At 42.7% G+C, this 27338-nt stretch overlaps 1 protein-coding gene across 2 annotated transcripts in view; it reads left to right on the forward strand.

Moving 5' to 3' along the window:
- Window positions 1–27338, forward strand: part of Adamts16 (ADAM metallopeptidase with thrombospondin type 1 motif, 16) — a 129947-nt gene that overhangs the window by 41129 nt on the left and 61480 nt on the right. For both annotated transcript variants that reach the window (XR_015621649.1, NM_001372015.3), the window contains 6 exon segments: window positions 3267–3528; window positions 6050–6249; window positions 8516–8599; window positions 11457–11616; window positions 13029–13134; window positions 20613–20750. Coding sequence is in view for 1 of the 2 variants with exons in the window: in NM_001372015.3 (NP_001358944.1) it covers window positions 3267–3528; window positions 6050–6249; window positions 8516–8599; window positions 11457–11616; window positions 13029–13134; window positions 20613–20750 (950 nt within the window). In the remaining variant the exon portion in view is untranslated.

The raw sequence follows: 27338 nt of genomic DNA on the forward strand, positions 1-27338 counted from the left end.
ATTTTCATGTCTACCTACTAGATGATAAAATATTAAGGAGAGGCTGAACAAATCATCAAAGTTCATACAGCCAATAAATGTTAGAACTACAAAGTAAAAGCTTTGGAGTCTACCTTAGATCCACCCCTGGCTTTCTGGAAAGGTAGAGGAATGTCTGTGCTGGGATGTCAGGATTTGAGGATTTATTCTAAGGAGCAGTTCTAGAAAGCAACAAATATCCACAAATGAGAAAGCTTATAGAGGTAGACTATCATTTTTAAAACTTTAATTATTACCTGAACTGGTTTGTAGTGAGAATGTTGGTTTCTTTAAAAACATAGAAATATTGTAAGAATGTGTTTTCATTTTAATCTCAGGTGTAGGGTATGGGGCTGCTTCAGATCATCCTCAGTAGCTGACTGTGATTTGCCTTGTGCTCTAGCAGAGGTGTGGTTAGTTTTGCCAGCTGCAGGTAGTTTCTGCGATTAAGTGGTGCGTTTGGAATTCTGGGAAAGTTTCGGAGGGCATGTAAAGGCTAGGTTCCCAAGAGACAGGGTTGGTTGTTGTTGGTAGATTGTTGGTTGGTTGCTGTTGGTTGTAACTGATAGTGGTTTGGTAAGTCGACATAAAAAAATAAGTGAGAAGAAGAAATTAGATATCGATGCCCTTAAGTATTGATGCAAGAAGGAGTCTAATGATGTCAACCCCTTTTCCTCTACTCTTTTTACTCTCCTATCCAGCGGTAGGTGGTTGAAAGGACGGAAGAAGAAGGGTTGGAGAAGGGTAGAATTAAAGAGCAGCCAAGTCTGGCTACACTGGTTACCTCAATAACATGGAAAACCATGAGTAGTACCCAGAGATGAACACCTCTGTGATTGCTTATGCTACTTCTGGGTCCACTAAAATACCACAAGAATGAAACTCAATTGGCCGGGGTTGCAATGGAATTCCAAACTTGGCTGTTCCCAGGTAGAACTACAAAATAGAGCCCTCTTTCAGCTGAAAATTCCAGAAGGCCAACATTGCTCCTCATGGGTGGTGGACTGTTCTTGCTCTGCCTGGTTCAGATTAGACATTGAAAGCTTTGCCACTTCCTAGACATTGGCGGAATCTGGGCCCCAGGAGGCCAACCCCCTCTGGTCCTGATGGCTTCACTGATAATTTAACCAAGTTTTCCTTTGTTTAGGTCTGCTTCCCCAGGAGTTCTCTGGCTAATGCTTAACTTCCCTTGTGTGAGGGCCTGCGCTTTCTGTCAGACCTCCCACTCCAAATCCCTGTTCCCTACAACTGAAATTGGCCTGCTCCCAATATCTAGAGAATGTTTCTCCATGCCTGTCAACCAAGTCTCTGTAAATTCTAAAATTGCATGGACAGCCCACCAGCACGTTTGTTGGGCATCAGTGTGAGAGATTCCCTGCCTCCAGTCACCCGTGAAAATGGATCATGGACTCCTGAAATCACAGACAAACTTAGCCAGGTGTCTACTTCATCCAGTGTGTACTGAGTCTTCAAAATAATCTTGAATAACAACAGCAGAGTCACGTGTGATATTCCCACATACCAGGGTAAGGTAGAAGGGGTTTTGAATATTCTTCAGTGGTCACAAGCCTTAAGGAGACTTTTCTTTGTGTCCCCTTCGGTTCTCCCACCAATGTGTGGTAACTCTCCTTGTGAGGGGCTTTTGAAATACTGATTGAACATATTTCTACTTTTCTTTCTCTCTGTGCCTATTGTAAGAAACCGTTTTCCTGATTTTTTTTTCCCAGACCCTTTCTCCACTGCTGCTGATTTTCTGTGTGTGTGGGTTTTTTTTGTTTTGTTTTGTTTTGTTTTTTTTTTTTGGTTGTTTTTCTTTTTGTATCTTTCAACTTTGCTGAATTTGTTCACCCTAATAGTTCTGATGGACTCTGAGACTTGTCTCTGTATAGTTTTTGATAATGAGGGTAAGTAGGCAAAGGGGAAACTGAGGCCTCTGTGATCTATACATGTAGCAAGGTGGTTTTTTCCTTTCCTATTTAATATCCTTGATTTCTTTTTCTTGCTTGATGGCTCTGTCTAAGATTGGCAACGATTTTATTGAATACAAGTAGTTAGATGCCCCCACCCCCACCCCACTGCCTCACTGCAGGTCATAGTGCACACATGTTTTTATCGTTTCTCTGATGAGAATAATGACAGTAGGTCTGTGTTTGAATATGACCATTATCAAGCCAAGGCTTCCTCTTTCACACCTAACCTGTTCACTGATTGCATCCTAAAAGGACACTGAATCTTCCTCAGTGCCTTTCCTGTGTCTGTGTGATGGACATATGCTCTTGGCCTTTTGTTATTCTGACACCAAGTTATTTATTGGAATATATTGAACCATCCTGTGTCTGGGGTACCTCACTAGACTGTGGTGAATTATCTTTCCAGCATGCTGTACTGGCCAGTGCAAAAACATGCTTACCAGGAATATTTGGCAGAGGCTGTCAAGGCTAAACTCCTAGGATTGAGTGGTGTGTTTACAGTATTGGCATGTTGGAGAATCAAGAAGCATACCTCCTGGGTGCGACTCCTGGGTCTCCACTTTCATCCGTTTGTTCCCATTTTTACTGATAGCTGTGCTGTGTACTGTCAAACTTCAAGTTTGACAAAATTCATTCTAAATGGTTAAAAATAGTCTCTCAATTTTGTCTCCTCAACATATCTTAAGGGTTATTTTTCTTCTTCATTCATGCTGTTCAGGCATTTTATTGTTTTTGTAAAGATGATTTTTCTTGTTTCCTATAATATCTTATTTAGGAAGATTTTCATATGCCCTAAAGGAAGTTGTCATGACTCATTCTAGATTAACCCTGTTAACATATTTTCTGGAATGTATCACATGTTATTAAAATTTGAAGTTCATTAGAATAGATTTTTGGAAATTATTAGGATTTTAATTTCTTCCCTCTACTGACCACTTGCCAATATCAATATCTAACCCTGAGCAGGAGGGCTTCTCCAGACCCAAGTAATTGTGGCTTAAAATCGCTGCCTTTGCTGTGTTGTGAACCCCATCTCTTCTATCATCTCTAAATCAGGGCCCATACTCCTGGGAAAACACAGATGAGAAGAAGGGATGTATGAGGGACCTTATTACACTTCCTCCTAGGTCCAGGCCATTGAGCTCTTCTTACACCAGGTTCCGAGGGTGGGGTAGCCATATTGGAGGAGGAATGATAGCAAATCCAGGATGAAAAACTAGATCTGTTTCTATTTTTGATAGATCATGGCATTTTCTCTTTCCCTCTCCTTTTCTGCAGTTAGGCATGATAAGAACAAAAGACGCTGATTACTTCTTAAAGCCGCTGCCTCCACAACTAACAAGCAAACTAAACAGGTCTGCACAGGGCGGCTCTCCTTCCCATATTCTGTACAAGAGATCCACAGAGCACCAGGCTCCCAGAGAAAATGAAGTCCTGATGATCACCAGGAAGCGAGATCTGGCAAGAACGCATCTGCACCATGACAACTTTCACCTTGGCCTCTCACGAAAGCAGCATTTCTGTGGAAGACGCAAGAAATGTATGTAAGGGCGATTTTGCATATTTATTGACTTGCAAAATTAGATAAGATAGTGAAACAGTTTTAATTTATTGAAAGCATGTGTTCTGATGAGATGAAATGTTCTGTCACTGCTGCTGTTGGGGGTGATTCTGTCATAGGTGGTGGGTAAATGTGACAGATGAATTTTTTTAAAAGCTCATCCTTGCACAGATTAAATGACACACTTCTCAGAAGTATAGAACCTGCCAGACATCTTTTAAAAAAATAATAAAAGCCCTGGCATCCCCCTGCTCTCCAGTAATTCTATACTTGAGGTTTAGACATATTAAAGCTCAGATATTTTTCCTGCTGAGGTAACTTATTTTTATGCATATTTGAAGCTTGACACCACTACATCAAAGAGGCAAGAGCAGGCCAGCACTCACCTGCAGTTTGTCAGCGAAGCTTTGGAGAATCATGTCCTGATCCACAAGTGAGGGCCCTTGTTTGCATGTAAGGTAGCTCTCCTGATCCAGGAAACCACAGTTCCCTGGTGTCCTTCTTTGCCTGAGTGCCCAGGCACTGCCCTTTGCAGAGAGCACAAAGGAAGCCTAGGCCTCTAGTCCCAGCCTTCTCTGCCTCTGATGATTTTATCTGCCTTGTGGAAGCAGAAGGAAGAACCTGGCAAGTGCTCTGTGGATCTTGGTGAATCTTAAGGGATGGGTAAACAACAAGATGCTCAGTGAAGGAATAAGTGTCACTAGGGTATCAAAGCCTGTGCAGTGTCTGAACCCATTTTACTCTGGGAACAAAATACAAGGGCTGTGTTCAGACAGAGCTGGAGAACTCAGATTGAGTCCAACTCAGTGGGATGTGTCTTTTGCTTGTTGACTTCTTGTGGGGTGGGTCCCAGTCTTGTCAGCGGGTTCCTGTTCTTCTAAGTCTGTCTCACTCATACATAGGCTGGCTGTATTAGAACACCTGCATGCAACAACTCTGAGTGTGTTCTCCACACTCCCTGAGGTCTCTGTCTGGAAACAAATGAAGAATGTAGACAATTTGTTAAAGCAGATGCTGAAACTGGAGCTATGGTTGATGAAGGGAATGTCAGAATGTTGTCATCTCAGCCAGAAGCATCCACTGATGTGGGATTGGCTGGATTCCTGTTCCCTGGGCACTCGGAAAGCACTGACCTGAGGCTTATAATGTTTGCTCTAAGAGCTTCCAAGAGCTCTGGCCAGTGTGATACATTGTTTTCATTTACTGCCCTGCCTCTGGTCCCACAGCATCTCATACAGTAGCTCATATAGAGGCTGAGTGAGTAACCCAGGTCAGCTCCTACAGGGTGCATATGCATCTGGGAGTTACAATGCTAATACAGCTCCAGTCAGCCTTGGCAAGGGCTTGAGAAGGTTTGAGATACAGGTGACATTTCCCGCAGATGAAATAAGTACTTGAGATGGGAACTTGACCTATCTCATCCTATTTTGAGTTTTGGAATACTTTGTGCGTACAACTACCCTGGGGATGGATTCCAAACCTGAACAGGGAATTGATTGTTGCCCATGTGCCTTAACTTGTACCCTTGGGGGTAATTGTAGAGCATGTTCTCAGGGAATGTTCAGGTTGACTTGTCACAAGGATATTAGATGGGATTTCTACTTGTGCTTCATGTTTAAACTAAGATAGTTTTGGATATTGAATCACTTCAGGATTCAGTTTTTAATCCCCACTGACCAACAAACCAAAAGAGCTAACATGCTTTGGCTGTGAGTACTAGTTAAGCAGATTGTTCACAGCAGGTTCCATGGGTAAGCTTGTCCACTTGGAGGTTCACATCACTAGGTAGGGATTGAAGAATGCTTTCCCACAAAATGATCCTGTGTTTTCCTAGCCACCTTCTAGAGTTAATTGTTTTCCACAGAGTGTTAACCTTCCACAAGGGCAGAATGCAGATTGCTCTATAGTTAAATTTGCTAAGTATGCAGGGGAGTTTGTTACAATATGTAGCACCCACTGAGTGCAGCTGTCACCAATGGTGTATGAGTGACTGGGAAGAGTATTGGAAAACTAGCTATGTCCAGACACCAGCAGCAACTGTGAAAGGAATGTGAGCTGAGGGCTGTGCTGTTGACCCTGTGGTTTGTTACTCGATCAATAATGGTAGGAAGGACCACTGCTCTGCAAGTCGTTGTGTCCTTGGTCCTAGGACATGCTGATTTTAGATGCTAGGGTTCACTTTTCACTTGAAATCAAAACAAAACAATGTGGGGTTAGTTCTAGAAATGGTTCCCAAGACACCCAGATGGTATGAATGTCATTTAAATTTGGGAGGTGACTTTAAAACATATCTTGTACTCCAAAAGTTTGGCAGTTCTCTGTTCTTCTAATAGGAGAATCCTATAGCCAGGCTTTAGCTTCTTTATTTAGCCCAAGATGCCCTTAAACTTGGGGTCACCTTACTCAGCATGAGCATTCATTTCTCAGACATTTCTGTAGGATCAGCTATGCCTCTGGTTTTGTGAGTTTGCTTTAGCTTGCTCTCTAACGTTCCTCCTAGACATGCCCCAACCTCCGGATGATAACCTCTACATCTTGCCTGATGAGTACAAGCCTAGCTCCCGACCCAAGCGCTCGCTCTTGAAATCCCACAGAAATGAAGAGTTGAATGTGGAGACTCTGGTGGTGGTTGACAGAAAAATGCTGCAAAGCCATGGCCATGAAAATATTACGACCTATGTGCTTACCATTCTCAACATGGTAAGGCTGGTGTGTGTGTGTGTGTGTGTGTGTGTGTGTGTGTGTGTGTGTTTCTGTGTATGTGCCTGTGTGTATGAATGTGTGCATGTATGTGTTTCTGTGTATGTGCCTGTGTGTGTGTGAATGTGTGCATGTATGTGTGCCTGTGGGTTTGTACGAGTGTGTGCCTATGTGTGCCTGTGTATGTGCCTGTGTGTATGCATGCACACATGTGTGCCTGTGTATGTGCCTGTGTGTATGTGCATGCATGCATGTATGTGCCTGTGAGTGTGTGTAAATGTGTGCTTTTGTATGCCTCTGTGTGTGTGCTTGTGTCTATGTGTGTGCATGCAAGCATACATCCGCATGTGTGTATCTCTGCATGTATGTGTCTGTCTGTGCATGGTGTGTATGTTTATGTGACTATGTGTCCTTGTGTACATTATATGTATATGTTCATGTGTATACTGGTTCATGTGTGTGTTTGTATGTTTGTCTCTCTGTGTATGTGACAATGTATGCTTCATTCCTCACTTGTGTAGCTGAGTCTCAGTATAAGAAACTCTTATTTTGCTAATTTTCAATTAAAAGGTGAATTTTCAGAACTTTCAAGTATGAAACGGAGAAACTAATTAGATCATCCTTGCAACTTAGCTTGTTTCTGAGGCATTTAGGTTTCACTGATGTCTTCACACACTAGAAATCTCCGCAGAACATTGACATACTTTGACACAACAAACCTTTATCAGATTAACATGCAATGTGAAATGCAGATAATGCAATATTAGGTGAAGATATTGCAATGTGAAGTGCAGATAATGCGATGTGAGGTGCAGATAATGCAATATTAGGTGGAGATATTGCAATGTGAGGTGCAGATAATGCGATGTGAGGTGCAGATAATGCAATATTAGGTGGAGATATTGCAATGTGAGGTGCAGATAATGCGATGTGAGGTGCAGATAATGCAATATTAGGTGGAGATATTGCAATGTGAGGTGCAGATAATGCCCACCTTTTTAGGAACACTAATGTTCAGGTGATGAATCTAAATTATCTGCAGAAACTGAGAAACTCTTATTTTGGAATTATCTTCCCAGATGAAGTATGTCTTTGTATAAGAACAGTGTGGGAGTTACTGAGGACCCAGAAGTGGTGCTCAGCACCAGCCACCTGTGGGATAAATTCTCATCACAGAGAGAAAAACTACGGTGCCCACATGTCAGAAAAAGAGTTAATGACAGTGTTTCAAATGTGTATTTTGACATTTGTGAACTGAGTACCCCACATGAATCTGTGTCTCCCCTAGAGTATCCAAAATATGTCTCACTCCCCACAGTAATGCCAAATACTCTCTCCCCTCAAAGAAATTCACTGTCTCTCCCCCCAGAGAACTCCCAGAGCACTGGGCTCTGAAGCTGTATTCTGTGGCTCAGGTCCCTGCTTCCCTGATCAGCGGTAGCTGCCATTCGCCTGTGTTCCAATAATTCCTTACCTTGGTAGGAAAGAGTTCTCTGAGGCCTCCACAGTTGCCACACTGCTTCTGCTCCTAACCCAGAATGCCACTCTTTGTTTCTGTGTCTGTGTGCCCTGCTCCCCAGTGTCCACACTGTCCACTCAGTCTCTCTCCTCCTGTTCCTCTTCTCCGTTGTGTCCTCCTGGTTTTGTCCTGAGTGTCTCCCCTGTGGCCCTAGAAGTCCTGTGGTGCACTTGGCATATGCTATCACCACTGTGATCAAAATAATCTTTCTAGTGTGGCACAGGCCAGGACTCAGAGGAAGCTGAGGCTATTAGAGTGTGAGTTAAAGGCTAGCTAGCCTACACAGCAAGACTGTTGCAGTGATTATGATGATGATGATGATGATGATGGTGGTGATGATGATGATGATGATGATGATGGTGGTGGTGGTGGTGGTGGTGGTGATGGTGGTGGTGGTGGTGGTGGTGGTGATGAGGAGGAGGAGGAGGGGGAGGAGGAGGAGGATCTTTAAAACTTGTTTCTTCTTTATGATAGATAATAGGTGGGCCTTCTCCTCCCCCTTTCCCCCCTCCTACCCCTCTGCCTCCTCCACCTCCTCTGCCTCCTCCTCAAACTTTAGATGGAGACATACAAGTTTCCATAGATAGGGTTCCATATACCTTTCCTATCTGAGAAATACAAGGGGACAATACTCACCTAGTTTGGGCACTGAAGATGTAGGGTTTGCTCTTACATGCAAGAAGTTGAGCCATAACTAAGCAAAGATCCATTCGCAGCTCACGCAGATATTTTGTTTTTCTGTTTCAGGTGTCTGCTTTATTCAAGGATGGAACAATTGGGGGAAACATCAATATTGTCATTGTGGGACTCATTCTGCTGGAAGACGAACAGGTACTCCAGCTTCAAGAGCAGCAGCTTTCTTTCCTCAGGAGGAAAATGAGTTTGCAAAGCTGCATCGCTCTGTATATTCTTTATTTCTCTCTTACTTGGGAAAAGAAAGATTTCATATTTTGTGTTTAAAGTGACTCATATCATTCTTTTCTAATCGTGCATGTAGTGTGTGTGGGTGCATATGTGCATATGTGTGTGTGCACATGTGTGTGTATCCTGTGTATGGTGTGTATGTGTGGTATGTGTGTGTGTGAGTGTGTGTGTTGTGTGTGTGTTGTATGTGTGTATGAATGCATTGCATGTGTGTATATGGTGTTTGTTTATGTGTGTATGTATGTATGTATGTATGTATGTATATGATGTGGGTACTGTACTGTAGGCATGGTAGGGGCTGTGTGTGGTATATGTATGTGTGTGTGTGAGAAAGAGAGAGAGCCATGTTGTGTGTGTGAGCTCACAAGAAAACAGAACAGAGGACACATTTGTCATGAGACTGTGGGAAGGAAGCACACTGATAGTATGAAGGACAGTGTGTCTTTAGCCACCATGAGCTTCCTATCTGTGCTTTCCCACAAGACCAACTGTGTTTCTAGCATGGACAATGAACTATATCACGGTGTGCTGTGCTGAGCTGTGCTGAGGTGTGCAGTGCTGTGCTGTGCTATGCTGTGTGTGCTGTGCTGAGCTGTGCGGTTCTATGCAGTTTTGTGCTATGCTGTGCTGTGCTGTGCTGTGCCGTGCCGTGCTGTGCAGTGCTGAGCTGTGCCGTGCCGTGCCGTGCTGTGCAGTGCTGTGCTGAGCTGAGCTGTGCAGTGCTGTGCTATGCTGAGCTGTGCTGTGCAGTGCTGAGCTGTATTGTGATGTGCTGTGCCGTGCCGTGCTGTGCAGTGCTGTGCTGTGCTGTGCTGTGATGTGCTGTGCAGTGCTGAGCTGTACAGTGCTGTGCTGTTCTGTTCTGTGCCGTGCTGTGCTGTGCAGTGCTGTGTTGTTCTATGCTATGCTGTTCTGTTCTGTGCCGTGCCGTGCTGTGCCGTGCCGTGCCGTGCCGTGCCGTGCCATGCCATGCCGTGCTGTGCTGTGCTGTGCTATGTTGTTTTACCCTGCCACCTCCTGCTTCCAAAAATCCCCATGATGCTCAGATGAAGGTTTTTACTTTTTGCTGGAGATCCTGGAAGATGGAGTACATTTTCCTTACTGGGCACTAATCTCAGTTAATGCTGTCTTGTGGTAATGGGGGAAAGAAGACCCTTTCCTCACAGAGTGGCCTCCTGTCACCCCACACAGATGCATGCTCTGCACACCAAGGAGATCCTTACAGCATCGGCGATATGGAAGTCCTTGTTAAAAACAGACCCCACTCCTATTTCTTCTAAGCTGGTTACTGACTCAGCAAAGGCACGTGGGCTCACAGCCTGAGCTAGGCACCCGGCATCCACTCCTACCCTTGGTGACGTCTTCAATGTCTCCTGGTAGCCATGGTGCCCTTGTCTATAAAGCCAAGAATGTTTTAGATGGAGTCAGAGATGATTCATAACATCTGTGGGATGCCCCTTTCCCTTGCAGGTGGGATGCAGCAGGGCAGGCTGTCTGGCCTGTCTAACCCCATTGTCTGCTCTGTGGGTGTGCAGCTGGGAGGTTTCTCTGAACTAGCCAGGCTTCTCGGGTGACAAGTTAATTATTCTCTGTATTAAAACGTTCTTGCTTTGGAATTCACCCAAGATGCAAAGAATAAGCAAGGTTATCATTTGATCATACACCTGTGTTAATTTTAATTAACAACAGTTTCCTGGAAATTACCAGCCAAGGAATGCAGGCATGCTTGTGTGCTATGTGCAGCAGGTCGCTTAGGTGCATATGACTCTGGGAAAACAAAATAAATATTTAAGGGGAAAATGTCTTTAGTGACTATGAGAGAACTTTTTTCAATAGGGATTAAAGCTTTGAAAAAGATAGCATTCTGAAACAGGGGCATGTAAACTGATATTCTCTAATTACTTTTAGGACATTGTAGCAAACTTATAAATGGCTCAATAACTCATTACACCAGCTCTCACAGTGTTCCTGGCCCTCCATTCTCCATCCCTTATAGTTCTAGACTTCATGCCCATAGTCCACTGCTACCACTTGACATATATGGATAAGGCTATTGGAATTCTACATTGTCTCATTAGAGTTTATTTAGAAGTTGACCTCTTGGTATAAACAAGTTGTCTCTGTGTAGAAAAGATCTGGCTTAACACTTGTTACATCAGAGGTGAAAATGTTGTTGCTGGCTATGGTTGTGAATTCATTACTGGGCAGACAGACTTTCTCTCTCTCTCTCTCTCTCTCTCTCTCTCTCTCTCTCTCTCTGTGTGTGTGAATGTGTGTGTGTGCGTGTGTGTGTGTGTGATATGCGTGGTATGTTGTGTGTGATATGTGTGGTGTGTTGTGTGTGGTATGTGTGTGTGTGTGGTATGTGTGTATGTGTAGTGTGTGTATATAGTGTGTAGTGTGTGTGTGCGTATGTACTATATAAGCCACACACAAAGATCCTATTCCAGTTACAATTTTGCAAAGATTTTTTTATGAAAGATTCTTGCTCAGATGCTCTTTCTTGGTCATTGAATCCAAGAATCCACCACACACATTCCAATTGATTGTGTACAGACAGGCTCATAAGCCACTTCTCTGAATCCACACAGATTTGTGTAACACAGTCCTTGGGATGTTAAAGCATCATATGGAACTCTTATCATGTGCCTTCTGCGTTCATCTTTGTGTTTTAAATCTCCACCAAGAATAGCCTGCTGTGTTGAGAGTGGCTTTAGCATGCTTTCTCTACATGTCTGTGGGTGTCTTGGCCTCTCTTGCCTAGCCAGGGCTGGCGATTAGTCACCATGCAGACCGCACGTTAACCAGCTTCTGCCAGTGGCAATCTGGACTGATGGGGAAAGATGGAGCTCGTCATGACCACGCCATCTTACTGACTGGTCTGGACATATGTTCCTGGAAGAATGAACCCTGTGACACATTGGGTAAGATTCTCCAGTATGAGTTTGTAGGGATGTGGGGGGAGGGTCACTTTGGAGGGTGGGTTAGTTAACCATCACCACCACCAGGAACTTCCATGTGTCGACTGATGTGTAGCCAGAACAAGGGCCACAGCCCCTGCATCTTCTCACATAATAACTGCCCTTTCCCATGCCCCCGGCCACTGCAAATGGGACAGGGAGATTTAAGCTGTCTCATAATGTCACAGGAGTAATGGATTCATTAATATTGATGGAGACACCACAGTAACACTCTACTCTCCATGTCCCTAATTCTCTGTAAAGATCTGACCATCAGCAGTCCAGCCATATTTTAAATATTCACAGAGTGAGGCACTTTGACAATCTTTTAAATGGCCAAAGAGGGTGCTATCTAGCACTCCACAGAGGTTTTTCTCTTTACCCTCTTTGTCCCCCAAGTTCAGAGGGGTCGAGTTTTTAATATAGAAGCTGCCAGATAGGCTCGAGTGTAGCAGAGGTTAACTCTGTTTCTCAGTAAAGCATTATGAGGCTGACCCTCAGGGGGACTTGGAGGACATATATTTTACCCACCCTAGCCAGCATGGATGTTGTTACAATTCCTCACTGGGGACATCAGCATGCCCTGTGTGATTGCCCCCAGTGAAGTCTCAGAAGTCCAGTGATTTCAAAGAAGGAAAGCTCATGGGAGACATGAAGAGAAACCACATTGGGCTTTTGTCCCAACTCTAGTCTCTTCCAGGAACAGTGCACAAAATCTAAGCCTGTTCATCACAAGGCAGAGTCCATGGGCCTCTAAGGATATACAAGATACATTCCCTTCTACTGCATCAATATATCATGGCTGCCCATGAGTAGCCCATCTCACATTTTCCAAATGAAGACGAGAACCAAACTTTATCAAATACCAGAAAGTAAAACCACCACCGCTCATTATAAATGAATACTACTGTATTGTTCTCTCTATGCTTACTGATTTGTACTCTCTATGCTTACTGTATTGCACTCTCTATGCTTACTGTATTGTACTCTCTATGCTTACTGTATTGCACTCTCTATGCTTACTGATTTGTACTCTCTATGCTTACTGTATAGTACTCTCTATGCTTACTGTATTGTACTCTCTATGCTTACTGTATTGTACTCTCTATGCTTACTGTATTGTACTCTCTATGCTTACTGTATTGCACTCTCTATGCTTACTGTATAGTACTCTCTATGCTTACTGTATTGTACTCTCTATGCTTACTGTATTGCACTCTCTATGCTTACTGTATTACACTCTCTATGCTTACTGATTTGTACTCTCTATGCTTACTGTATTGTACTCTCTATGCTTACTGTATTGTACTCTCTATGCTTACTGTATTGTACTCTCTATGCTTACTGTATTGCACTCTCTATGCTTATGCCCTAAGGTTTCGCACCCATCAGTGGGATGTGCAGTAAGTACCGCAGCTGCACGGTCAACGAAGACTCAGGCCTTGGACTGGCCTTCACCATTGCTCATGAATCTGGACACAAGTGAGTCTGTCGTATTGGAGGAAGATGAATGTCATCTGCTGACTGGGTGATATCCGCATTTATGTATTGATTGTGTGGGTTCACCTCATTTTCCAGTAGGCTGCTCTTAAGGTCCTCCATCTGACTGGACAGAACAAGTCTTCTTGTTAATGGTAGCTGCTCTGGAGTTTTGTTTACACACAGCCACACACAGACACACACATACACATACATACATACACATACACACAGAAACACATAGACACAGACACACACATACACACACATACACACACATACATACACATACACACATACACACATACACACATACATACATATACACACACATACACACACATACATACACATACACACATACACACACATACACACATACATACATATACACACACATACACACACGTACACACCCATACATGCATACACATACACGCACATTGCTATATACATATAACACACATGAATATACATGCATATATATGTACACACATATGAACTCATATATGATATGTAAACATGCTGTACTTAGAGGTATATGAGTGTAACTTGTCAGTGTGACCACTGTGAAAACCTGGTTAATTTTCCATGTCCTGATCCTGACTTCTGAGCCATTGCTTATTAAAAGAGGTAACATCACATTGTATTGTTTCACATGCACACAAAGCCACACACAGACACACAGACACACACACACACACACACACACACACACACACACACACAACCAGAGGATGGGAGGAAATAAACCATCAAGCAGAGTAACTCATGGTGTTCTTTAATCATGTAAAATAATCTTATATTTATACTCACAATTCCTTAGAGAAATTATTAGTCTTATATAATATTTTACACTTATAATCCTGTCAGCTGCTTCACTTTAGGGTCATGGTCTACTGAAGTGTTGTGAAAGGCCCCATTACCTTTCAAACTGCTCTGGACATCTTCTGAGTACCTTGAGGACTATGGAGGTCAACTGACATCATGGACGTTATTGCTTGTCATGTTGAAACACTATTTGAAATTTCTTTCAGAATATGTACAACTTGGAATTCCCCTTTTCTGCTGATCATTTTCCTTCAAACTTGATTTTCCTGACAATAGGAAAATAAAGAGAGTGTTTGTGACCTTCGTTTTGACAAAGCCAGTTTTTCCACATCCTATTGGAAAATGGATTCAATACACCTGTTCCCACAGGTGCGCTCACATGCATACTCCCCCCCCCCCACACACACACCCCACAGGTGCAAATATGTGTACCTTTTTTCAATCCCGTTCTATGGAGAACCTGCAGGCTTTGGCCATGTGAACTGTTGACCCTAAGGCGAAGCTGTACATCCCATTACCAATCCTTCAATATCACAGGTAGTGATTGATGATTTCATTGCCCAGAAAATTACACCTACACTCTATAAGGCTTTCAGTTAAGACGTAATTGTATTTTAATAGTTAGCTAGAGTTAAAACCTTTCATTATTATAATGACACTAGGCTCTTTCTGTTCTCTCAACCATACCTCAACTTAATTAAACAACTAAGGCAAGAAATACTTAAGTCACTGAGACTCCACCTACTGGAGTTTGATAGGCAGATAGAGGTATCGGCTGTACTTGTCACTACTGCAGGTGGCTAATTTAACTGAAATTCAGCTTGAATTCCTTCTTGCACCATTTCCAGGCTTAGTGATTGTCACTGCCCTCTGAGAAGATCCAGTGCCCATGTTGGGTTATTCCTTGTCTTTCTTCTTAAGAGCATTTGGCCATCTCCCTACCATCCTATCACCACACATATGTCCCCACCATTCGTGTGTGAAGAAGCTTCTGTGTTGTGTGATGTGTCAGCACAGTGCACGTTTGGTGTATAGAAAGCTTTGTTATTGTGCTTTACATAGGGATAAAGGCTTAGTGAGTTCGACAATTTGCACAGAACCAAACAGCTCAAATGTGATTGAACCAGGTGTTAACTAAGCCCCTTCCCTACTCCTGTTCACTCCAGAAATCTGTCTAACGCCTCCTAATCTCATCCTAACTGGGATCTCCACTTCTGCCCCTGTCTCTCAGTGAGTAGTCTGTGTCAGACCTGTGGGCATGCTGGTCCTACCTACAGTCACCTCCAACTTCCAAAAGGGAGTCAGCATCTGGATGACGTTGCTCCAGTGCCCTATGCAAGGCTTCTCCTTAGGCACACTGTCCCAATAGCCAGCTCCATTTACCGAACCTGCTTACTATTCCTCACCCTGGAGATAGGTCATCAATGAATAAGGACTTTCAGATAGCAATGGCAGGACCCAGAAAGTAGTGGAAGATACTTTCTCTGAAATTATGCTTGTAATTTATGCCTTCTTTATGTTGTTATTACTTAATTATATATGTTTCATGGTAATATTTTCTTATACATATATTATTGTGCTCTATTTTATTTGCACTTTGTACTGACCTTTTATATACCCCATTGTAATAGGAGTCTGCTTCCTCCCTGTAGCCCCTTCCTGATTTCTTCTCATATATGTGTGCATATGTATGCCTGTATATACAGTCATATTTTCCACAGGAGAGAAAGCACATGCCATTTTCTTTTCTTTCTCCATTATCCTGTCTTGTTCCTCATATCTTTATACACCTTCCTCCACCTTCATAGTCCACCTTATGCTTCCATTTTGCATGTTTGTATGTATGTATGTATTTATTACTTACATTAGGTAGGTAGGAATGTACATGTGTGTATATACACACATATTTAAATCTAGACCTCAAATACAAGCAAAAACACACACTATTTGTCTTTCTGAATCTTGTTTATCTCACTTAGCAAAGTGACCTCCAGGCTAATACTTTTTATGTGAGTCAGAGTCATTGCTGGGAGGTTGCCCTTGAGTCAACAAACAGAAATGGAGGAACTGGTTTTGACTGTTGTATTTGAAGGCAGTATGTCTAAGAGCATGTATGGGAGACATCTAGGTCCTACATATTATAAGGACAAAGGGACGATAGTGTTTATTACGCCATGGAATGATAACCATTTTAAATAGAGTGTTATGGTACACTGGAAATATGTTTTATCTGTAATACATAGCTTGACTTACACTTCCCAGTAACAAATACCAACCTTATCTTTGAGATTCATCTATTCTTTCTTCTATTACTTTAACATTAATATCATATGTGGTCTCTATGGCATGTTTATGTGATAGACACATTCATCATGTCTGTGCATGGTGTGCTGATTGGAAAGATAACTCATGATGTAGCAAGGAACGGATTCTGTAAGCACCCAAATCACATGGGGTCGGTGAGAACACCATCACATGCTCACCTCAACCTCACAGCCTACGAGTTTGCCAGAAGTCTCCCAGAAAATGCATCGGGTAGCCAAAGTTTGTGGTGTATTTCTCTGATGTTTTAATACTAGCAAAATTTGAAATTTGATCATTGAAAAATACCTTCAATTAGAAAATGAAACCCGGGAAATCTCCAGAGAGTGGGCATTGTTCTTTGAATTCCTTAGAATGTAGGCTGAAATGATAGTAAAAATATCTAGGTCATGTGTGAGGCTGTAACATTCTCCTCTGAAATCAGGTCAAGGGCCAGCCAAGACAGCGTGCTTTGGCATTTGTCATTGCTCTCTCCCCGTGAAGCCTCCCTTCTGGGATTTCAGCCCAAATCCTTCTCACAGCCATGACACATTTCCCCTGCCATGTGGTTGCCTTAGCTTGATTAATTGCCTTTAATAGAACTTCAGAGAATGGGTGGAGGTTAAAATGACCACATACATCCACATCACCCTTGGTACTGACCAGGAATTTTGCAAAAATCTGACAATATTTGCCTTCAAGATCTCCTTGGATACACCCTCCACCTTATAGTTAGACCATTGCAAGGATCCTATGGGCCTTGATATCTGCAGGTCTGAGCTCTTGGCTTTATTCTGTAGAAAGGGCTCTCCCAAGTCCTTTGTTTTACCTTTATCAGGATAGAGTATAGTAAGGTAGCAATTATAAGTCAAATGTTTCATGCCACATATGAAATGGTGTTTAGAAATGTTATTTTTATCTCTATTAAATTATTTTATTTATTTACATTCCAAAAGTTGTCCCCTTCCTGGTCCCCCCTCCCCCAAGTTCTTTACCCTGTCTTCCCCCACCTCTGAAAGAGTGCTTTCCTACCTGTCCACCCACCCCCTCTCACACCCACCAGCATCCCTTTTCCTCGGGACATCAAGTTTCCACAGGATTAAGTCCTTCCTTTAACTCTTACATATTGGTCCCCAACCTCAATCCAATGGTTGACTGTAAGTATCTGCATTTGTCTCAGTCAGTTGCCGGTAGAGCCTCTCCGAGGACAGCCATACCAGGCTCATGTCTGCTCTCCTCAGTAATAGTGTCAAGATTTGGTGTGAGCACATGGGATGGATCCCAAGTTGTGCTGATCACTGAGTGACCTTTCTTTCAGTAACTGCTCCAGTTTTGTCCCTGTGTTTCCTTTAGACAGGAACAATTCTAGGTTAAAATTTTTGAGGATGGGTGGATGCCCCATCCCTCCAATGGAGACTATGCCTCTCTACTGGAAGGGATCTCTTCTGATTCCATTTCTCCACGGTTGGGCATTTTGGTTAATGTCGTCTCTACTGAGTCCTGGTAGCCTCTCATATACCAGGTCTCTGGGATTTTCTTGAGATTCCCCTGCCCCCTAACCCCCACTGCTGCATATTTCAATGCCTTCTCCTGGCCCCTAGATGTCCCTCTGTCTCTCCCCATACCTGATCCTGATTCTTTTCCCCATTTTCTCCTCTCCCTACCAGTTTCCTCCCTTTGTCTTCTTCCCGTGATTATTTTGTTCCCCTTCTAAGTGTGTTTCAGGTATCCACACTTGACCTTCCTTCTTTTTAAGCTTCCTACAGTCTGAATTGTATCATGGGTATTCTGAATTTTTTGGCTAATAACCACTCATCAGTGAGTACATACCATACATGTCATTTTGGGTCTGGGTTGCTTCACTCAGGGTGATATTTCCTAGTTCAATCCATTTGCCTGCAAAATTCATGATGTACTTAATCTTCACTGACTTTACATCTATCTGGTTGAGGGTTAATATCCAAAACACACAAAGCACTCAAGAAGACTCCAAACACCCCAAGTAAGCCCATTAAAAATGTGATGCAGAGCTAAACAGAGAATTCTCAACAGAGAAATCTCAAATGGCTGAGGAGCACTTAAAGAAATGTTCAGCATCCTTAATCACCAGGAAAACACAAATCAAAACAACACTGAGATTCCACTTTACACCAATCAGAATGGCTAAGATCAAAAACCCAGGTGACAACAGATGCTGGCAAAGATGTGGAGAAAGAGGAGCCCTCCTCTATTGTTGGTGGAATTGCAAGCTGGTACAACCACTCTGGAAATCAGTCTGGCAGTTCCGAAGAAAATAGAAAATAGATCTAACTGAAGACCCAGCTATACCAATCCTGGGCATATACCCAAAAGATTCTCCACCATATTTCAAGGACACATGTTCCACCATGTGCATGGCAGTCTTGTTTGTAACAGCCAGGAGCTGGAAATAACTCAGATGTTATTTACTTTTTTTAACTTACATTATCATGTGGTTCTAAGCAAGCATCTAAGTACATGTTTCTGTTCTCAGCCTTTGTAGGACATGTCCTCTCATTTCCTTTAGATCCCACCCCATGCCCACTAAGAGTCTTCATTTCCTTTAGATCCCACCCCATGCCCACTAAGAGTCTTCATTTCCTTTAGATCCCACCCCATGCCCACTAAGAGTCTTCATTTCCTTTAGATCCCACCCCATGCCCACTAAGAGTCTTCTGCCTGTGTTGTCTTCCATTTGCTCATCATGGAAATCTTGATAGTTTCCATGAATTCAGTAACCAGTCTCCCCACTTCTACTTTCAAGAGCCTTTCCTTTTTCCTCTGGGTCTCATTCACTCAACACCTGCTCTTGGGGAATCAATATAATGACAGAGTAGTAAATAGCAGTGGCCAATAGTAAGTGGGTATATGCTTACAGTATGGAGGTCTTCAGGATCCTGTGGCTCTTCCCAATGCCTCAGGCTTTCCTTCGAGATAGTTTGGAGTACTTCCTGGAAGAGCTGCAAAGGGCGATGAGTCCTTCTGCAGGCAAACTCTGGGAATTAAAGAGATGCAGAGCTTTCTTAGGAGGTGACCACTTGAGTCACTTGTCCCTCTAGGCTCAGGGCTGCAGTGTCGCAACTCTGAAGAACATGCTGTTTGGCAGTGAAGACTACGTGGGCATCTGTGGCACCCTTGCTCATAGCTACTCAAGCTTGAGCGGTGTGTCCATGCAGGAGACTAGGCTAGAACCCCAAACTGTTGTGGTTTCTCCTAAGTCAGAATGGGCACAGATTTAAACAGTTCCCGCCTATGCTTATGATTTCTCACCCTTTGCAGAGAGATGCTCTGCAGAGAACTGTAGGTATTGGGTCAGGGAGTTAAGTGCTGCTATCTGCCACAGCCTGCAGCTGTGAGGACCTAGTGCCAAGGAGCAGCCCAGCACGGTTGTGGCGATGGCTGTTCTGCCCCTGATGAGTGCATGTGACATGTGACTGTTCAGTATTGCTAAAGCTGGCTCAAACATCCACATTGCCAAGGGAGCTTATCTGAAAAACTTAATGACTGAATCTTTTATTTTTCTGAGTCAGGAACTTCTGGCTGGAAACCTAACTTCTATATCTGGTTCTCTAATTAATTTTTTTATTCTATTCTTTTAGAATTCCATACATGAATAACTGTCTTTGTATAATTTCTCCCCCTCCAACTTCTCCTCTATGTACCCTACTCTCCCATAAATTCATGACTTCTTCAATGATTGTTGTTACATATGTATGCACACCTGTATATACACATGTATACACACATTTGTATGTATGAATGCAACCTGCTGAGTTTAGTTAATGCAAATTGAAAGTTATAAACATGATATGTCAAAAAAATTATTATTAAACAAGCCTAAAGGACAATGACAACACCATCTGACATGATCACCTAGGACAATGACAACACCAGTTGACATTCCAATATGGATGGGAGCCCAGATAGAGAGTTACAGGTATTTAATGGCTACTGAAAGAGAAAGATTCAGGATACTGCAGGGTAGCCTCCCTGATATCAAATCCCAAGTGATCAGCCCTAAGCGCACGCGCGCGCACACACACACACACACCACACGGCCTCCATATTTCTAACAAAGAGCTCTGAAACCTCCGCCAGTCCTGGTAGTGTCTGTGGGTTCTCATACACTCCTTGAGTTTTGATATGTTGTCCTTAAATCTATGTGATGAGTCACTTGCTCTTCCAAGAGGCTCTGGGAGCGCACGAATGTGCTCCATAGACTGACTGAAACAATGCTATTTCTGAAAAGGGATGGTTTTCATGTCCTTCAGTGTATATTGGATACTGTAGTCTAGTTTGTGATTGGAAGTGACCATTTCTCTCTTCCTCAGCTTTGGCATGGTCCATGATGGAGAAGGGAATATGTGCAAGAAGTCTGAGGGCAACATAATGTCCCCAACACTGGCAGGACGCAATGGCGTCTTCTCCTGGTCCTCCTGCAGTCGTCAGTACCTGCACAAGTTCTTAAGGTATGCGTACCTTGGGACAGCATTGTGACCACCTTGAACTTTTGGGAACCTTTTTTCCCCATCAACATTCTGGATTGTTTAAAATTTTAATTCATATGTTTCTATTTTGAAATTATATTTATTCTTTGTCAATTCATGCATGTATAGACTATGTATTTTGGTCATTTATACTCCCATTATCCTCTGTCATCTCCCTTCGCTCTTACACTAAACCATTCTGTCTTCTAACAAGCTCTCTCGTCTGTCTCTGTCTGTATGTCTCTGTGTCTCTGTCTTTATCTCTGCCTCTCTCTGTCTCTGTTTTTCTGTCTCTCTGTCAGTGTCTCTATATCTCTCTTGGTCTGTGTCTCTGTCTAGTTCTTTCTCTGCTGTTTTTGTATATGTTTGCGTAAGTGTGGGCTCTGTGGGGGGAACACATGGGTGTGGGGCCCAAGGTTGTGATCAAGCATCGTTTTATCAGTTGCTTTCCATCTTTATTTGCTTATTTATTTTTTGAAACAATGTTTCTCTGTGAAGCTGAAGCTCCGGTTTGACCTATGAGCTTCAGGGATCCATTAGCTCCCCGCCCCCACCCTACTACAAGGTTGGGGTTACAGGCATCTATTGCATACCTGACTTTATGTGTAGGATGCAGTAATCTGAATTCAGGTCCTTGTTTCGGCAATTTTCTAACTAGGAGATCCCTCAGCCCCCATATCCCTCTTTGTTGTCCTTTTCTGGTTGATGCTGGTTTAATTTTGTGACCCACTGAGTTTAATTGGGGTGACTTCTATTTGCTGGGGTAAGGGTTATCTATTGGAGCATGGATAAGTTAAGAGGGGCTACACCACTGAAGAAAATGGTTCTGCTTCCCCACAGTAATCTTTAAAGTATTAAAGTCCTCAGAGAGAGCTGGGACTGACTCCATGCTGAGATGTCAACAGGTCCCAGTCTTGTCTTTTGCAGAGAAACACAGTTTCTATGAGTTCATGGATATAGTAGCCACGCCATTTCAAAGTGACATCGGTGTTTCCTAAAAACCCACCTCCCTCACACACTCTGCAGCTCCTGGTTCATACATTCTTTCTGTATCCCTTTCATGATTGTTCCCTAAGGGCCTAGAGGGGGTGATTCGATATCCCACATAGAGCCAGGCACTCACAGCCATTTACTATTGGACATTGACCAGTTATAACACTCAGCTAGCTGCTGCCATTTAAAACAGGCTGCTCTGAGCAAGACTGAGAGCAACATTGATTGGCCTTGTGGTCAGCCCTCATCTGGACTTTCCTAGCCTCGTTCCCTCTACTGAGAGTTTTCTGCGATCACTGCAACACACTGGGAGTGGTTGGGGTGTGTTTAGCTCTTTCTTGCAGCTGTTCTTTTTATTCCAGTGTGAGTGAAACTTTCAGGAGTAAGGAAGAGTTTGTCCTTTAGAGTGGCTCCGCTCTTACTTGTATTAGCAGGAGGGATTCGGGTTTACTCAAAATACTTCCCTAATTTTCTGGCTCTTGTCCCCAATTTTACAAAGCTCTCTTTCACTTCTATGTTTATGAGACAAACGTATCAACATCTTTAGAAGTTTAAATCATCATCTGATGGCTTAGAAAATTTGAGTATGTACTAAGAGCTCGAGTCTTGAAAGAGGCCAAAGGAAGGTAATGAAAATTCATGGTAAAGAAACTGCCGCCCAGTCACAGAAAAATAGTTTGAGAACATTGGATGTGCTCTGTAATCTTGAAGTCAGAATATTGTCCTCAAACTATTAAAATTCAACAATCAAAATCCAGTTTTGTTCACCAATACTGAAAGAGGAAAAATAGACGTTGAAGCATCTGGTTTTATGGTAATCAATAAAACAGTTAATCAATGATTTTTTAAACAAAACTATATTCAGTAACTTTACTAATTTCTCTAGCTATTTTACTTATAAATAAATACGTAATATTTTATGCTGTTATTTCTTAATGTCAAACTGTACAGAGATTCATTTAAACCAAAACCAGGATTTCAAATCGGACAGTCTCCCATGTGTGAAACATTGCATTTTCAGCCGTAAGGAATATGAGGCTGCCTGCCTTGCCTGTCTGCTTGCTGGCTCCCTGATTTCCAATCCTCCAAATAGCGTTCTGTCTTCCACCATTGGGACACACTCCCAGCCATGAGTAAGAAGCTGCTGCTGTCCTCCAGCAGCCCAGTGTGTGGGAAATGGAAAAACATGTATGAAAGGAGCCTGATGGGGCTGGGTGGCCAGCACAGCTTTTCTCCATTCTCAGGAGAGAAAGACAGATACTTATTTGGAAAATTTGCCCAGTGAAGTCATGTGTCATTTCCCATTAACACACACAAGGCTCTTCAGTTACTCATGTCTCAGTCGGGCCCATGACCCAGGGCCTGCTGTTCAGTTACTCATGTCTGCACCCAGGAGTCAGTGACCTGGAGGGACTCTCGTCTGCTGTGATGCATTTCACAACAGGGACTCATCTTCAGGTTATTCTTTTTCCCCACTTAGAATCCTGTCCTATAGAGGGCGCCAGTGTCAGTCTGTGAGTTTCGTGCGCTATGAATGGAAAAGGGACCACCTTGAGGGACTTTTAGACGCAAGAAGTCATGAAACCCCCTGTCATACTCGGTGCTACATGATGGGCAAGAAAATGGGATCCCACTGAGACACGATTGGGATGATTTCCATTTTCATTATATCCAGATGCTGTCCAGAGTTCATGTTGAGGAATACCAGCCATGGCTGACATTCACGCTGATGATACAAAATGAAACAACAGGGCCCACCATATAGGGACAGGAATATAGAGGGATAAGAGTTATCGGGAAGCATGGTCCTCACTGTCCTGGAGCTCTTCCTTCCTTCCTTCCTTTCTTCCTTCCTTCCTTCCTTCCTTCCTTTCTTTCTTTCTTTCTTAAGATTTATTTTATTCATATGAGTGTGTCTTCAGACACACAAGAAGAAGGCATCGGATCCCATTACAGATGGTTGTGAGCCACCATGTGGTTGCTGGGAATTGAACTCAGGACCTCAGGAAGAGCAGTCAGTGCTCTTAACTGCTGAGCACAGCCAGAATACAGCAAATACATAGGTGAATGTCAGCAGCAAACCACTGAACTGAGAATGGGACTCCCGTTGAAGGAATCTTAGAAAGGACTGAAAGAGCTTGAAGGGGCTGGAGACCCCATATGAACAACAATTCCAACCAACCAGAGCCTCCAGGACTAAGCCACTACCCAAAGACTATACATGGACTGACCCTGGGCTCCAACCTCATAGGTAGCAATGAGCCTAGTAAGAGCACCAGTGGAAGGGGAAGCCCTTGATCCTGCCAAGACTGAATCCCCAGTGAACATGATTGTTGGTGGGGAGGGTGGTAATGGGGGGAGGATGGGGAGAGGAACACCCATACAGAAGGGGATGCGGAGGGGTTAGGGGATGTTGGCCCGGAAACTGGGAAGGGGAATAACAATCGAAATGTAAATAAGAAATACTCAAGTTAATAAAGATAAAAAAAAAGTTATTGGGCAGAGCAACATTTATCTGAACTCACCTCTTGAAAGCATCTGTGTTAGCATGTTGTATGTTTTATGAGACCCCACTTCCTTTCTTGGAATAAAGTGCTATGATTAAGTTCAACAGTACCAAGCTCTTTATAGTATATGATGCAGTCATTAGGACAGTGAAGGATTTCTGAGATAGCCTCAACCTCTCTGGTCTCAACAATTGTTTTCATGTTACTTCTGGTGTAGCACACAGACAGACAGTGATGATGTGAATCACTCTGTTTCCTATGGTGGTCAATGCCTGTAACTTGTCTCAGGTGAGGCTACAGAGCCTTGACATCGACACCTCAGTCTTCTCTAGCTGATACCTCACCAGCAATGGCCAGTCTTCAAACACAGAATTCTGGGGGTTACTTTTTCTCATCTTTTTAACTTGTTGTGAAATGACGCATGAGATACATGAATGAGAGATTCATTGTCGTAACACAGACACTGAATTAGTTCATTCATTTTTACTGTATGAATGTATAACTTCTAACAGTGATAAAAAAGGACCATTTTATGTAATAGTCCATTATTTTGCACTGGGTTTTATGAAATGTTTAAAAGTTAGCTGACAATGTAAGACTGATAGATCTTTCAAGCCTCTACTCTGTCTCATCTGTACATCTGAGCTCCTGTGAAAATGGCAGGAGGTTAACATCCATAAGTTTGTAGCAAATCATGAAATCAGAAAAGCTATTGAAAATATCTATATTATTTTGTATGTGGATATCTGGTTACTCAAGCTTCATCTGTCAAAGAGTAGTTCAGGACATCTGTATGGGACTCTGTGCTGGACCATTTGGTCCCACTGTTGGAGTTATCTGTTCTTTTGGCACTATAACCTTTTTATTATTGTGAGTTTCTACAAAGCCCTAAAATTGGGAGGTATGATCCTCCAGCTTTCTTCTTATCCTTAAATTTTGCGCAAATTATTGCGGATCTCTTTATTCGTCATATAAATTGGAGAGCCAGTACTCATAGCCATAAAATGACTTGTTTGAATTCTTGTAATCACACTAAAGCTACAGCTCAAGATTATAATGGACAGACACCAACTCCACACTACTGGTTCTGCTCCTCTTTAAGGGCATTGGGTGTTCCCCATTCATTCAGTTCAGACTTCCGATTCGTTTTTGAAGCCTCAACATAAATGACACTATACTTGTAATTTGAGTTTACTTTTCCTTGCTGGTTTGTATAAAGCAATTGATTTGTGTATTAGCCTTTTGTGTTGCAGCTTTCCTAATACACTTATTATTTCCAGGAGGAGTCCTTCGTACTTCCAGATTTTCTCCATAGACAGCCATCTGCACACATAGGCAGATGTGTTTTCCTATCTGTTGCCCTCATTGTGGACTTGGCTGGGACATGTAGGACAGTGCCGTCAATGACCAATGAGACTGGTCTGAATGGGAAAGTTTCATCTTTTGCAGGACCAATTGTGAATTTAGCATTGAAGTTGTGTTTTATTAAGTTCAAGAGATTTTCTTCTCCTAGTTTGCTAGGAATGGGTGTTGGAGTTTACTGCTTTTTCCTGCAGCTGTTGATGAGGTTATGTGATATTGACAAAGTAGATTATGCAACTGACTTTAAAAACTTTTCAGTTGTTATTTTATATTATGTGTATGGGTGTTAGGCCTGCATGTGAGTGTCTGTACCATATGAATGCCCAATACACACAGAGGCCAAAAGAAAAAAATGTTAGAGTTCATGGAGCTGGAGTTCCAGACAGTTGTGAACCACAATATGGATGCTGGAAATTAAACCCAGGTCCTATAGAAAAGCAGATAATGCTCTTAAGGACTAAGCCATCTCTCCAGGATGCCCTCTAACTGACTTTTGAATGTTGAACTAGGAGAACTAGGACTGAGCCCACATCACTGTGCTGTGTCCTATATTTTTGAAGCTAGGATTAAGATTATTTGGGGGGCTGGGGATTTAGCTCAGTGGTAGAGCGCTTACCTAGGAAGCACAAGGCCCTGGGTTCGGTCCCCAGCTCCGAAAAAAAGAACCAAAAAAAAAAAGATTATTTGGTTGTAATATGTAATTTATTTTATATATTTTTGGATTCTTCACTAATGTTTTGATAAAGACTTTTGCAATCATCTTTATGGTAGATTTTGGTTTGTAATTTTTCTCTATCTTCCTCTGGATTTGGTTTGGGGTAGTGCTGATCTCAGACTTGGTTTTATCCCCATCTTCTGATGAGACTGCCGGAAACCACTATGCTTTACCCCACTGTGTTTGGAGGAACCTTTAGGACCATGCACTCCTTTTGATTCATACTAGCGATCTACACGGTGTGAGATCTGAAAGTAACATCGTGGGAGGTACAGCCAATGATTGCCTAGTCAGTTTAGATAACATTTAAAGCTTGTAGGATTCAGTTTGTCATTTGGGATTAACACGATGTTTAGAGAGATGTGCGCTGTGACAACTTATAGGAAGGATATATTAGCTACATGCAAGCATAAGACTATTAAATGCTCACCACAAATGCACAAATTATACCCAAAAACATACCAGGCATATACCTGTATAGCAGGGAATTTTAATTAAATTTTGTTGCCACGATGATTCACCTGAGAAAGGTGCTCTGAGTTCACAGTTACAGAGATTTCAGCTATGAATTACTAGTTTAGGGCATGAGGCAAAGGCAAATTATCTTGATGTAGTGTGTTTTAAAAGAGGAACCTCACTTCACAATGGCCAAAAAGCAGAGATAGAGAAGGAGGAAGAGTGGGGATAATGAGCTATTCCTTCCCTCCTTCAACTATACCTCACTTCACCATATCCCAGGGAAGCTCGTCAGTGTGTTAGTCAATGGACTCAGAGGCCATCCACTTCCCAGCAAGCCCAATGGCTGGGGATCAAATTTGAACCTATGAGCCTCTTGAGGGGAAACTTCATACCCAACCCCTTAGAGATTCTGTGTTTGTTGACAAAAGAATCAATGATTGAACTCTAATGACCTACCAGTGAGGTTTAGCATGATTTAATCCCTTCTGAACTTGGAAGTCTACTAAGCACGGATAATGGCTACTGGACATTCAG

Source organism: Rattus norvegicus, chromosome 1 (genome assembly GCF_021556685.1).
Source record: "Rattus norvegicus strain SHRSP/BbbUtx chromosome 1, alternate assembly SHRSP_T2T, whole genome shotgun sequence".
Classification (NCBI taxonomy): Eukaryota; Metazoa; Chordata; class Mammalia; order Rodentia; family Muridae; genus Rattus; species Rattus norvegicus.